The sequence below is a fragment of the Triticum aestivum genome, chromosome 7B, assembly GCF_018294505.1.
Source record: "Triticum aestivum cultivar Chinese Spring chromosome 7B, IWGSC CS RefSeq v2.1, whole genome shotgun sequence".
Lineage (NCBI taxonomy): Eukaryota > Viridiplantae > Streptophyta > Magnoliopsida > Poales > Poaceae > Triticum > Triticum aestivum.
Window position 1 is genome coordinate 717794330 of NC_057813.1, and position 14345 is coordinate 717808674.

A 14345-nucleotide genomic window follows, 5' to 3' on the forward strand; every position below is an offset into this window, starting at 1 on the left:
AATATGTAATTTTTCTTCCTGCTCGTGTATACAATAAATATGTAAATCCAGTGCTTCTGTATCATCACCAGAAAAACAATGGCTCCATAACCCCATATGCATGGAGTTGAGTTGATGATACCGGAAAGAAGAGGAAATAAGCCACCATGTTCATGGATACCATCATTATCACAACATTCACAAAACACAAACATCCGATGGTAGTGCCTAGCTGCACCCTTTTGAATATGATGCTTCGTGTGGTCTTGAATAACATCGGTCATCTGATATGTTTTGCCAGCTAAATGCCCTGCATATGTATTATATATCCAAGAAAGATGTCAAAGATGAGTAGTAAACCATCTTTTATTCTTTTATTTTACTTATTGCAGGCTCTATAGGACCTCCCACATAAATAATTGAAAAATCTAGTGTAAAATAAGCTTTAAACATCGGATTATCTTAGGAATCACACAACCACTCTCGGACAATCACACATGAATGCCACCTCTTTGTCATGGGCAGCACCGGAGGAGGGGGGGGGGGGGGCGCAGTAGGCAAAATATGAATGTTTGTGGGAGCCCGATGAGAATATTTCATCCATATAAGTCCTCAAAAAAAAAACCCTTCAGTACGCCCCCTCATCTATACACATTACTCCACCCCAGACATGTGAATGTTAATTCTTACTCTATTTATGTTTTTCAAATTTTCTAGCCATTAATGACTACTGGTTGGAGTTAACAGAAAGAACGCACCTAAACCCGGTCCCCATATGAAGATGCACCAAAGAGAAGCAATGGTCTTGATGCCGAGATTATCATGGACCGGCAGAGCTTCTCTAATTGTGTGTCTACCTTCGTGCTGTCCTTTTGGCCTCACATCTTTTTTCACAATTCAAGAGTTTATAAAATCCATAAGCATCTTTTGATTTAACAAACTGTTTCAAATAATAAAATGACAGCGACATTTTTCTGAGCTACCAGTGGAGCAAGTGGAAAAAAAGGTTGAGCGTGCGAGTGGAGCTGGGAGTAGAGCCATGTGAGGATCTGGGTGTGACTGTCGTGATATACTTTCCCTTCCTCTTCCCTTTGTTTTTAGGATTGATATACATATGGCCACAAAAATATATGTTCTATTCCTCAAACGGAATATGTTCTTTTTTTAATAAATATGTTGTTTATTCAATCATGTGAAATTGCACGAAAAAGTTCCTCCTATAACAAAACCGCTTACAAATGAGAAAAGCTTACCATCAACCAGCGGATTGCAACGGCCGCGTCCGTCACCTTCCCTGGATGACACGCGTCAAGTGAGGGCTTATATACCATCCTTCATGCAACAGGGGATGTGCTTCTCAAACATATGCGGTGTTGCAATGGTCTATGACGGGCTTACGTTTTAGAACAAAACCTATCTTGCGAAAAAAAATCCGCAACAAGACCTCGGTTGAAAAAAGATTGCAACAAAACCTCGGTTGCAAAAATGTTTTTGCACCAAAACAGTTGTTGCAAAAAAATAATCTGCAACAATGCATGTGTTGCAGAAATAATTCTGCAACACAACTGTGTTGCAATGGTGGAGACGCGCTCGGCCGCTCGATGAGCCAGACCTGACGGCTTGCGGCCCGGCTGATGTTTTAAAAGATCGGCCGACGGATGCGTAGCACGCCCCCTTACAAATATGTTAGCCGCTAGACCTGGGCAGGAGACTTGTAAATCCCAAGTGAGGGCCGACCTGGCCCGTCCCGAGGCAAAAAAAAGTCTATTTTTTCTCAAAATAAATTAAATGATTTTTTTGAGTAAAACAACATAACATATGATTTATGTTATAAAAGTACTTCCTCCGTTCCTAAATATAAGTTTTTTGGAGAGATTTCACTGTAGACCACATACGGAGCAAAATGAGTGAATCTACACTCTAAAATGCATCTATATACATCCGTATGTGATTTATAGTGAAATCTCTACAAAGAATTATATTTAGGAACGGAGGGAGTACAATATAACATATGATTTTCCTACTAGGGGAAGCTTTTTTGAACTGGATTGTGGTGTGCGGTAGGAGCTTCCTTGCTCTGTTCCCAAGCCAAGATGAGAAGTTGAGAGCCCTCCCTCGTCACCGCCCCCCAAAAAGCAAAACCCAGGCGCAGAATGCTCGCGCTCCTGCTCTCCCCGCCGGCGGCCCCTCCGCCGTGCCTCACGACGCTAAGGCGGCGGCGGCCTCCGTCCCCCGCGCTGCCTCCCGCGCCCCGCGCCTCCTCCTCCTCCCCCGGCCGCGCGGCGCCCGCCCTCCGCGCCGCGGCCGTCCGGCCCCGCCTCGCCGCCGCGGCGCCCGGCCCCTCCGAGCCGGAGCCCGCGCCGCTGTCCGCCGAGGAGGAGGCCGAGCGCGCCAAGCTCGCCCAGGTGCCGCCCCGCTCCCTCCCCCGTCCCCCCCGCTGATCCGTCGAACCCTCACGCGCGCGGCCGTTTGCCGGGTTGCTGACTGACACTTCAGAGTCTGCGCGCATCGAGGATATGCATACAGAGCACGGGCAATCCTTGCCCAATCGAGGAAGGATATGGTTTCCATGGTCCACTGCCGCGCTTGCTTCTGCTCACGCTGTTTACTCGGCTCATATGTCATCTTTTGCTCTGTCTTGTTTTTTCTCGGTTTTGCAGGTCAGCAAGAGGCTGGAGAAAACAGCGCGGTATTTCAAGAATCTGGGCACCCTGGCATTCTGGTCTCAGTTGGTGTGCACAACCGTTTCGGCCGGGATCTTGTCCTTCTCCGCAGTTGCTACGGGGAATGCAACATCTCCCTTCACATTCTATGCGACCGGACTTGGCATCGTTGCGGCCTTTGTGTCGGTGTTCCGGTCATTTGGTTACATCCGTCTTTCCAAAACGCTCAGGAGAACAGCAACCGAGCCTGCAAAGGTACTCATTTGATGGCCTGCTACTTGATCTGTTTTGAACTAACATAATATTACTTGGTTCTGCTTATATGTGCAATTTAGCCAAAACTAAGCCGAGTGGCTCCTTCTCCAGGCTCCTCCGCGTGCGGCTGTGGTTAAAAACCTGAGGAACAGTATTGTGCTCAGCGTTGTCGGGATGGGTGCTGCGGTGCTCGGGATGCAGGCGACTGTCGGTGCTTTGGTAGCAAAAGCTCTCACTACCTCCTCGGTGCCCTACTACCAGGGGATATCCGCTGGCCAGAGCCCAGTTCTTGCTCTGGATGTTTTTCTTGTTCAGGTATGCATTGTATCTTCCCTTCGTTTTGATGATTGTTTGAAGAATGATGAAAATCGCTTCCAGGGGTGGTCATTTTGCTCCCATCTTGCAAAGTGGTCTGTTTGAGCTTTGTAATGCGAACTGTGATCTACAGGGTTAGTAACAAAATGTGCAATCTTCACAAATATAGTAGTAATAAGAACACCTTTAAATTGTCGGACATAGGATCGCATTTTCTACCAGGCTCTTTCAAAACCTAAGAAAAAAAATACTCTCTCTGATCCATATTAGGTGTCGCTGAAACGGATGTATCTAGGGGGTAGAATCTTCTTTAACTCGCACTTCATTTTGAGTATTAATTGGCATTGCCTCTCATCATGGACAGGCTTCAGCCAACACCATCCTCTCGCATTTTCTCGGGCTATCGAGCTCGCTGGAGCTACTGCGGTCCGTGACAATCTCTCCAGCGGATGCCGGCCCCGTCCCTCGACCGGCATGAGCTACATACAAACACGGCATACGGCTCCAGTTTTTTCTTTCAACATTTTTTGGTTCTGCATCAGTATTCTGGCAGCAGTTTTTTCTTTGTCGTTCTTCTTTTTTTATGTGTAGATCTTCTCGTTTGGTGACAAGTATCAGTATGTTCGTTTGGTGACAAGTATCAGTATGTCCAGCTAGCTTGATTTTGCTCATGTGCAACTATCTGCATATACTTGATGGAGAAAAAGAAATCCGTGCCATCGAACCTCTGCTTATTACTTCAAACATATGAAGAGAGAAGTACTCCTTTGCCCGTCTACGGTTTGCGCCATCTGCTGATAGCAAAACGATCTGATACACGAGCAGCATACCGCTAATACCAGTTTGTGACAAGTACACGCACAGGAAAAGAGGCTCACAAGGCAAGCTCGAAATAAGGTTGCATTTCTTCTATCACAGATATGATATGTGTTTTTACATTCAACACACGGGTAATACAGCCAGTTGTTCCAACTCTCTATGTCTGAAACAATGAAACCTATGTATAAGTACAACATGAATGAAAATGAGATGTTAAAAAGGAAAGAATAAAGGATGACAAGGCATGTTTTCCCTATCTATATATGGGTATGTCGAAGAGAAAACCCAGTCAGCGCCGCAGCTTAGTGAGGCGCAGCAAAGCACTATATCAACAGCGGGTATCCGAGATAACCGAAAGAACTTGTCAAACCCTTGCTCTTCTCGCCGGTCCGAGTCAGCTTGAGTACCAATCTGCATGTCCAAAACTTGAGATCCCCTTACCACAGTCCCATCTGCCATCAAACTCTTATCCTCATGATCCGAAGCGGCTTTGCTTGTGCATCAAGATTGTGAAGGCCCGCCTGCTGAAATGTTGAACTTTCCCCCCAGTCCAAGTTCCAGCGGCTGTTAGCCTGTCACACTCTTGCCGTTCTCATGATCCGAAGAGGTTTGATTAGTGCATCAAGATCATCAGCCTCCGTGCCGAGTTCCCCTGAGTCCAGTTCCATCAGCTGAATGCTCTCCGGCGCATCAACACTCTGTATGCTGTCTGGCGCATCTACACTCTGTATGCTGTCCGGCACATCAACACTCTGTATGCTGTCCGGCGCATCAACGCCTTCTTCACCATCAATGTCAAGTGTGATAAAGTCAGTGAAGTCCCCACCTGAGAAAACATCATGTTGCTGTTTCTGTCTGTCATCTTGGCCTGAAGAAACTTTGCTTGTCTCACTATCATGTCTAATGCTGGTGTCAAAATACCGTCCCCAGCTACTGTTTTGGGGGGTGTCTGGTCTGCTTCTCTTAGATTTGATTGTCTTCTTCGGGGGGTGATGAAGTTTGCACGTAGACTGTTGTGGGCACTCTCCTGTTGCCTCAAAGACTGGGCATGCGTAGCTGTGCTTTTTACGACACTGCTTGTAACAGAGGATTAATTCAAGACCATGAAAAGATTAGCAATCTTAGTTCAGAACGTAAAAAAGGATCATGGAAGCCCCAAAGTTCAAAAGCTGAACCTGGTTAAACAAGTTCCAACAAAAAAAAAGAACAACCTACTGACAAAATCTTCATTTGCTAACCTATCAACAGTTAAACGCTAAACCACCCACTGGATAACCCTCATTGACACGAATAAGAACATGCATGTCCTCCTAGATCCCAGCAAAAACACAAGAAGTCTCATGCAGTAAATTATACCTACGAAGAACTTTAAATTAATAATACTAAATGATTGGCAGGAGGGTAGAGCATATTATAGTTTACATCACATTCTTTAAGGGACATTTTTTCAATGGTTCAGTTCTGGGTTTTTTTCTTTTGGAAGTTTACTATCAGCTGTTGAGGACAATGCTGAATCCCACCCCCTAGCAATAGTAATACTTGAATAAGATTGAAAGATTTCAGTTATATCATTAAGTACCTCATCACCATCTGCACAGTATCCCTTTAGAAAATCTTCACAGGCAGGAGCCTTAGAGTTCACTTTCACATGCCTATAGGGACAAGCTGTGTTGGTACAGAGACCTGCCAGAATAAGAAACATATGATCAAGAAAAAGGTTGCAGAAACAAAATTGTAAAATGATGCACTGCGAATGAAATGAATCACCTTTCAGAAAATAAGAACAATCTTGCATTCTTTCCGGGAGTACCTGCAGAACATACTCTTACAATGAAAGAAGTGTCAAATGCAAGATAGGCAGTAGAATCAAGAAGAAATGGCTTACCTTGTGAGTGAGTTTACAGCTAGTATCAGAACACAGGCCTTTAAGAAATTTAGTGCAAATAGTAACTTTAGCACGGTCATGAATATAGCGACACTCGCCCTCAGGCTTCTTGCACTCGCCAAACCGAGTGAAGAATTGACAGTACTGTCGTTTCTTTGCCAGGCGTGATCTAACAGTGTGCAAACTCCATCGAACTTTCTCATTTGCTAGCATGCGAGTTACTTTTTTGGGGTTTCTAACCAGTTGGTTACCTTTGCTAACACGCACATATCTGTTTCAGAATAAAGAGAATCAGAGAATAAATCAAAGTTGGAAAGATCCTAGATGCAAATAAGTTCTATTATCAGATGGCATCATGCAAGCAATAGCATATGGTCAAAAAGATACCCATTGCAAGTTGATGACCTCCTCAAAACTGAAGATGCTTGATTGTTGTTTCTTAACTGATTGCCGGCAGCAGATAAAGAGTATTGATCTGCAAATTTTGACCAACATCAAGTAAAAACAAAAAAGTATATACCGACCAGATGAATGATCAGTGTCTTCTTGCAAATGCAATTCAAGGTACTATGTTCAACATGAAAGTTACATCCACTGGAAGCACTGCTATATGCAATTACTATTAACCAATAAGAGAAGGTTCTTATTATGGCATAAGAGAGCATGTCTCATGCACTGCACTTCAAAACGAAATCGCCACAAAGTGATGATTTATAGCTAGCTGAGACCAGCAGTAAAATGTCCAGCCAGTAAGTAATTCAACTTTAGACTTGTAATATAGTGGACCACAGAAGTAATTATATAATAAAAATGCAACTGGGAAGCAGTCTTGGAATGTGGTGGAGCATGGAAGTTATGTTATTATACTAAATAGGAGCAATTGAGAAGCAGGAGCAGCGAAACTTATGTATCTCACATATACTCCCTCCGTTCCTAAATATAAGTCTTTTTAGAGGTTTCACTAGGGAACTACATACGGATGTATGTAGACATATTTTAGAGTTTAGATTCACTCATTTTGCTCCGTATGTAGTCACCTAGTGAAATGTCTAAAAAGACTTATATTTAGGAACGGAAGGAGTACATTATTTTAGCAGTTGAGTCATTCTTCTGTAGTGGCAATAAGTTTGACACATTACCATTCCTTCCAGTATAATGGAGATATTGCCGCTTCCGTTTTTCTCCTCTCTTTTTTTCAACGTCAGCAACTGCCAATGTAGCCTCCTGCAATCCAGGTTGTAACTTTATAAGATGCACCATATGTGCACTACACAATAATGTGGTCTTGATATATAAATAGTTAAATGCATTTTCAAAAGTTGGTTGCATGGCTGCTCTCATGACTAGTTAAATAGCAGTCAAGTATAATCAGCACTAATATAGGCAAGAATCAGCATTCCCGTTAGACATTAGCCGACAAAGTAGTTAGAATCTTCTTAAGAGACAACAAAATTCAACCAGTAACATAAATCAAGTCGTCTCCCAAATACTTCTTGTGGGCTTCCCATCAGAATATAATACAATAACAAAGCCTTTAGTCCCAAACAAGTTGGGGGTTGGCTAGAGGTGAAACCCATCAGAATATAATGATCTGATGAAAATAACTCCAACTGACTCTTATGGAATACTGAATATGAAAAATATGCACAAAGAATATCAATTAAGTTACCTCGTTAACCTTTTGAGAACGCTTCTCAAGAGATCGTGACCATTTCAAACTTGATCCACCAACACTTAACACACCAGATTTCCGTATAGAGAATCCATTAGTTGAGACAGTATAAATCATATCTCTCTTCTTGGTTTGTAATAGTTTTCTGTTACACAATAAGGGGCAAAAACTTGCTATAAACAAATTGAATCAATGGCTCGATAGAGAAAGAAAGAAGTTCAGGCTAGTCTGCTAATGTTACCTGACTATTCGTAAGGAGCTCGCATTCTGAGTGTGACTGCTTCTAAAATTCTTGTAGTATATTTTTCTTTTCCATGGAAGAATACGTGGGAAGACCTTCGCATAACTAGTTCCCACAGATCCTTTCCTCTGTGATTGTTGCCCACTGAGTGTCCACACGTGAGAGGAAGTTCCCATATTATTTGTCTGAAGAGCTGCATTTAGAAAAGTATGAGCAAATGGTAGTTAAATGAATTAGCATTGCTTTCTTATTCAAGTATGAGGTTGCAGTTGTGGTATGCCTCAGAAGGAAAACAGAATACCTTTATGTGGTCCCTCCTTTAAACCATTGATACTGTTGCTCGAGGATGCAATTTGTACATTATTCTCACCTGAATTTAAGCTCTCAGCAGGTGCAATCTCTTTTGTATTCTGACCATCAGAGGAAGATGAACTCAAAATAATCTGATTTTTCCGCTTCTTGAAATATAAATCAGAGGCTGTGGGTGGCTGCAGTGATAAAACCTTATCTGTAGAACTTTTAGTCGGGTCATCAGCGTGCTGCCTCTGTGCAGCAACCAATTGATTTGATTTCGGTCTAACATAAACCACTTTACTAGCATCTGAGGGTTCAGGTGTTTGTGCACTTTTAATGCTTGGGGTATCAACACCTGAGTTTAATTGCCTAGCCGAATCTTCTTTCTCAGTTTCAGGAACATGCTGCTTGGGCAAAGTTTTAGACAACTGCTCTGGAAGGTTTGTGGTTGAATTGATGGATTTGGCATGAAGTGGTAAAGGAGGAGTCTTAGGTCTTTCAACTGTAAAGCTCAAACGTGCTGCAGAATCATTTGAATCAACTTTCCTGACAAAGTTCATGCTTCTCCTCATCACAGGCTTATTCAACTTATTCTGAGTATCCAGGCTAGAAGAATGAGAAAGTTTTCCTGTTGCTGGATTTCTAATAAGGGCGTTACCCTTGCGTATATAAGAGTTTTGAGTTTTGTCATTCCTCCTTGGTGGTTGTTTAGGTGGTAATCCTGAAGGCTGTGAACTGGGCAAAGATGTAGAAGATGTCAGGTCACCACGATGCCATGTCTTGTGCCTTGGATTTGAACTTACACGAGGAGGCTCTCGGGATGAACTGGGCAAATTCGCCTGTTTAGGAGCTACCTTGGGAGGCATAGAGCTTGTACCATTCATCTGAGGAGACTTCCCCACAGGGTTTCCAGCCGAGTCCAATCCTGCTCTCCTGCTATCCTCCTTTGGTGCTAAGACTGGCAAACTAATAGAAGGTAAAGTAGATTTGCATGGTTGATGATCCTTTTTAGCTTCTGACACAATGGATTCAATCCAAGAAGACAAATCTCGCTTTGTGCTTGAGTTAACCACAGAACCTTCAGTATTACTGTGATAGGTATTATTATCTGGCTCAACAGATACCTGAGGAGAAAGCGCTGTATCCATCACATCGGTAGATTCCATAGCTGGGATAGCAGGTTCAATTGGGTTACCCACAGGATTATCCACCATCTGATTATCATGTTGATCTACAACATTTATTGAACTAATAGAGTGCAAACCAGAGAGAACTACCTCACCATGTTTCTCAACATCACCACTGATTCCTTTATTACTGTCATAGGTATTATCCGGCTCAACAGATACCTGAGGAGTAACTAGCTCTGCATCCATCACATCAACAGATTCTACAGCTGGGATAGCAGGTTCAGTTGGGTTGCCCACAGAAATATCCACCATTTGATGATCATGTTGATCTACAACATTTATTGAACTAATAGAGTGCAAACCTAAGAGAACTATCTCACCATGTTTCTCAACATTGCCACTGATCTCTTTGGGTGTCAATGAGTCTGACTGAGGCATATCACTACCAGATACAGATAGCCTAATGCTGTTAACCTGACTAGAGAAAGCATCCACACTTCCACACTGCTCCAAACCTTGTGCAGTATCATGATCCTGACTAACAGAAGTGTCATTATCCACGCTCTGATCCAAACCTATCCTATCTTTCCTAACAGTAGCATCGTTAGTCACAAACTCCTCAGACATAGCAATGCTGTTGACCGCTGGTGGTAAAGTCAGCCAATTTTGAGAACCTACACCAACTGAGTCATCATCAGCCACAACTTTTTGTTTTACAAGACTATCAAATTCTGTCACTGTGGAAACATCTAATCCTTTCTGCCCTTCCAGCAGCTCATGGTTTTCCTTGAGCTGTCGCTCACTTTCTATGTTATTACTGAAATAGAAATTACTTCCAAGTGTCAAAGTTGTAGGAACAGACTGCTCGCTGTTACCAGATACAGATGGAGATTCGCGGGAATGTGCCAAGGGAAAATCAATCTCGGGAGACAGATGGCCTCTATGAAGATTTATCAGTTCTGCTACCTGAGCTGTAGCACCCCTTTCTATACCATTATTCAAAACAATATCCCGGGTTAAATCCTCCATAAGATCATCGGCTAATGGTGGCACATTCATGCTTTCAACATTTCTGGAACATGACAGATTAAGGAAATCTCTACCTTCAACTTCTAGGGGAGCATCTGTTTCATTGAAAGCAGTTCCGTCATTGGGAAGATCTTCCTTGTGGCTATTGCCGAACCCACCAGCTAAATTAAATTCTGGAGTGCTCCCAGAATTACTGGTGGTGGCAGCATGTCTTTCAGTTGACCCCATGAGGCTCTTGCCCACTTTCCTCCCAACAAACTTGCTCATAGTAGTTTCTGATGTATTACGAGCTTCCAAGTGGTGTATTGTTTTTGAAGTGTTAGTTTGACATAATTCTATGGGGATTTGGCTCTCTTTGGTCCTGGTACCCTCATTCACATCGAGTTCCCTTGTATTAGAAACCTTCACATGGCCAATACTGTTTTCACCTAAACCAGTCAGAATCATACCCTCACCTTTCTGAGCACCCTTTCTCTTGCATATAGTAACTTCTGGTGCACTACTTACACGGCGAACATCCTCTTCGCTTGTGTTAATCAAGATGTCATTGTCTTCCCTCCTAGCATCCTCACTTCCAGAAATTTCTGTCGTATCATGATTTACGGTAATTCCATTTGTGCAAACAGTGTTTTTTCTACTGACATCCTTAGGAGCTTTGCTCTCTTTCATGCTGGATTCTGTACGCCTGTCAGAAATTCTCAGAGGATTACTTGCAACTGCACCAGTCCTTTCACCTGAAAGAGACATGATTTCACCCTCTTCCTTCTGATAATTATCATTCGTAGACACCAAAGTTGCACTCCTAACACCTGAATCCAAGGAGCTCCTATCTCCTTTCCCAGGATGCTCACTTCGTCTTGTAGCAAGCGCTTCCGTAGATTTAATGGCTGAAGCAGCACTAATATTACCTCGACCCATGGAGCTTCTATTGTCTTCCTTTCCAAGGTGCTTACTCCCACTATGATTTGTTGAATCAAGAATTTTCTTGGACTCGATGGCTGAAGTGGCTTTCCTTTTACGTGGATTTATCGAGTTGCTATTTTCACCCTTCTGGATATTCACACCATTACCGGCTCCAGCTGTACCACTAGTGCTTACCATATTATGTTCAGATACAGTATCCTTTTCCAGCGATGAGGTTATGATTTCACCCTCTTCTTTTTCAGAAGCATTTGCAATAGCACCAATATTATCCCTCTTCTCAGATACAATTTCGCTACTAATTTGTTTATCCTTGCCAACAATCCTCCTCACAATCTTCTTGATAACTATCTTCTTCACTTTCTTAACACCAGCCACAGGACGACCAGCTAAGCCCAAACTTTCACTAGGGGAACCTGACACATTCTCCTGAACATTATCATGCTTCCCAGGAAGCTTCTCAACATCCCCTTCCTTTTCCTTGGACTCCGGTGAAGGTTTCACGAGAACTGAGGACAACACCTTCCTAACATTCTTTCCGGCATCCTTCTGTATTACTTTAGTGCTGTCACCCTCATTACTACCAGCACTTTTTGCCTTGCAGTCCACAGAGATCACGCTGGCCAATCCTTTTGAAGCAGAGCCGGCAGTACTTGACTTGGCTGGTGAAATATGCAAGGCCTTTGGCGGTGGCGGTGGTGGCGGCCGTGTAGCAGCAGCAGGACCCTCCTCTATCCTCTGCCACACAGAAAGTCTCCTTGGGGCAGGCTCCTTCTGCGGAGTGCGCCTCGGATGCGCGACAATCGTGGCACGTGGCGAGCGCGGCGAGCCACGCTCGCCAGACAGCGTTGTCGTCTGCGAAACCATCTGAATCTTCCTGCTGCCCTTGCTGTCGCTGTGCGTTGAGAAGCTCTCGTGGCTGTAGCCAGGATGCACAGGGGCCCTATCTACAAAGCTGTCAACCGCGGCGTAGCTGGCATGGGGCTGCTGCCTCTGATGGCGTGAAGGCGGCGGGCCAGAGCTGGAGGTGCTCTCGATGTCGACCCGGTCATGTAAGGTGCACCGCTGCTTCTTGCGCGGGCTGGGCGGCGGCGAGAGATGGTGCTGGTGGGGGGACGTGTATCTGCGCCTGTCGTCCTCAGGCTCCTGGTGAGCAGGGGCGTATCTGCGCCTGTCTTCCCCAGTCTCCTGGTGAGCAGGGGCATATCTGCGCCTGTCTTCCTCGGGCTCCTGGTGAGCAGGGGCGTATCTTCGCCTGTCTTCCTCAGGCTCCTGGTGAGCAGGGGCGAATCTGCGCCTGCGCTCCTCAGGATCCCCCCATGGGGGCTGCTGATGCTGCTGTTGATGGTGGTGGTGGTGCTGCTGCTGCTGCTGTTGATGGTGGTGGTGCTGCTGCTGCTGTTGATGGTGGTGGTGGTGCTGCTGCTGCTGCTGCTGCGGGTGATGGGGGTTGTGCTGGTGGTGGTGCCCAGCGTTGCGGCGGATCTCGTCGTCGGGGTGGCGCTGGTGGCCGTGGTAGTGGGGAGCGGGCGAGCCGTGGTACGGCGGCGGCGGCGGGGGCGGGGTGGAGTAGGCCTCGGGAGGAGGCGGAGGCGGGGGAAGGGGCGCGTAGGCGGGGCGGTGCGGCGGCGGCGGCGGCAGGGGAGGAGGCGGGGGCAGCTGCTGGTTGTGGTAGTGGTGGAGGCGCGGGTGGTGGTCGGAGGGCGGCGGGTGGTGGTACGGCGGCGGCGGCGGCGGCGGGAAGGCCTCGTACGGGTCGTACTGCTCGTGCCTGGACCGCACGGGCCCGCCGCCCCCTCCCGGCGCGAAGTGGTGGTGCTGGTGCTGGTGCTGCGCGGGGTAGTGGTGCCCGCCGCCGCCGCGGCGGTGGTCGTAGGGCGGGGCCGGATCCATGGCCGCGCGACGGGTCGCCGGCGGGGGATTCTAGGGTTTGCGCGCGCGCGAGAGAGAGAGAGAGAGGGATCTCGCGGGCGGAGGGGTGGGGAAATCGGCTTTGGCTTTGGCTTTGTGCTGCTCTGCCTGCTTGGCCAGCCGGCAAGGAGACGGCAGGAGGTGGGGGATGGCTGGCGCTAGGGTTTGGGGTGGGGGGATCGGATCTGTGGATGGCGTCGGCCGGCGGCGGTGGGCGGGCCGCGGCGCCAGGGTTGGGTTGGCCTTAATAACAGGTAGGTAGGCCGGTTCGCATCGGCAAGGCAAGGCACGCTACCTGTGCGAGGTTGTCCGGCGACGGCCGGACCCTTCCTTCCCACGTGCCGCATGCGTGACTTGCCCTTGCCTTTTTTTTTTCTTTTTTTTTCTTTTTTTTTCGAGGGGCGGCTAGTGTCTTCTCCTCCCACGGTCCAATCCCCATGCTCCGTCGGCCAACGACGACTGCAAAGGTGATGCCGCGGTGAGGAAGAGGTCGGTTCGTTGCGCACCTGTAACCATGGGGGGGAGGGGGAGGCTGGTCTGGCAAAGGCGATGGCCACAGCTGGGTAGAGTTCGGTTTGTCGTGCCCTTCCCACCAATGGGGGGGGGGGAGGCTGGTCGGGAAGGGCGGAAGGAGATGAGAGGTTGTGGCATGGCCACCGGAGGAGGGTGAGAGACACCGCGACGGCAATGTGTGAGGAGTGTTGGGGTGATCAGGATGACGGAGTAGCAATGGTTCGATGAGGCAAAAGGTGACCAAGGTCAGGCGGGACGGTAAAACATAATGATGATGTCTTATCATCGCTGAGCTAGGTCTGTTATGAGTCAAGGGGTCGACAAGAGCCCACGCGGACAAGGCTAGTAAGAGTTTTATGGAGTTACCCGTCACAATGTTTTGCTTTAATCGAGGAAATTAATAGTTTCATGTTGTGTGCAATGCACGGTTTAATCATGGTGCCTCTCTCTGATACGGCATGCATGGCCCCTATATACATATTCGCGCGGAAATGCATGTGTGCTAAGTAAAATGGGGGTTACCGAGCAACTGATATGAGTAAATTGCCCACGCTAGTTGGTGGTTTCCATATAGAAATCTCCACGTGTGTTGCCATGGTCTTGCCTCTCTTGGTTGACAAGATGCGAGAATGCAAACCAAGTGAAGATTGGAGGGTGAACTAATGAGATGTGGTGATTCTCGTGTTGAGGTCGTATCTAGCATAGGCCACTAACTTTT

At 46.5% G+C, this 14345-nt stretch overlaps 2 protein-coding genes across 3 annotated transcripts; one reads left to right on the top strand and one right to left on the bottom strand.

The window, feature by feature from the left end:
• Positions 1-2060: 2060 nt before the first annotated feature.
• LOC123162770 (protein TIC 21, chloroplastic) lies at positions 2061-3883 on the top strand. The gene is made up of 4 exons (XM_044580537.1): positions 2061-2384; positions 2640-2897; positions 3009-3212; positions 3577-3883. The coding sequence occupies exons 1-4, from the start codon at positions 2133-2135 to the stop codon at positions 3688-3690; spliced, it is 828 nt and encodes a 275-aa protein (XP_044436472.1). The 5' UTR covers positions 2061-2132; the 3' UTR covers positions 3691-3883.
• A 213-nt stretch (positions 3884-4096) lies between these two features.
• Positions 4097-13345, bottom strand: LOC123162769 (uncharacterized). 2 transcript variants are annotated; one of them, XM_044580536.1, is made up of 9 exons: positions 8131-13344; positions 7830-8022; positions 7586-7733; positions 7056-7140; positions 6304-6391; positions 5917-6187; positions 5799-5841; positions 5611-5714; positions 4097-5104 (listed from the first exon to the last, which is right to left on the bottom strand). In XM_044580536.1, exons 1-9 carry the CDS (start codon positions 13094-13096, stop codon positions 4607-4609), a joined length of 6396 nt encoding a protein of 2131 aa, XP_044436471.1. In that variant the 5' UTR covers positions 13097-13344; the 3' UTR covers positions 4097-4606. The 2 variants fall into 2 exon arrangements, with proteins under 2 accessions (XP_044436471.1, XP_044436470.1); XM_044580535.1 differs by having other exon boundaries at positions 5611-5841; positions 8131-13345.
• Between the last annotated feature and the right edge of the window lie 1000 nt (positions 13346-14345).

Excerpts from the sequence above, each read along its gene's own strand:
- LOC123162770 (XM_044580537.1), top strand. The coding sequence starts at position 2,133 with ATGCTCGCGCTCCTGCTCTCCCCGCCGGCGGCCCCTCCGCCGTGCCTC. Across the intron at positions 2,385-2,639 it reads AGCGCGCCAAGCTCGCCCAG|GTCAGCAAGAGGCTGGAGAA; the intron begins GTGCCGCCCCGC and ends TCGGTTTTGCAG. Across the intron at positions 2,898-3,008 it reads CAGCAACCGAGCCTGCAAAG|GCTCCTCCGCGTGCGGCTGT; the intron begins GTACTCATTTGA and ends CTCCTTCTCCAG.
- LOC123162769 (XM_044580535.1), bottom strand. The coding sequence starts at position 13,096 with ATGGATCCGGCCCCGCCCTACGACCACCGCCGCGGCGGCGGCGGGCAC. Across the intron at positions 8,023-8,130 it reads AAAGGAGGGACCACATAAAG|CTCTTCAGACAAATAATATG; the intron begins GTATTCTGTTTT and ends TTCTAAATGCAG. Across the intron at positions 5,842-5,916 it reads GCTGTAAACTCACTCACAAG|GTACTCCCGGAAAGAATGCA; the intron begins GTAAGCCATTTC and ends TATGTTCTGCAG.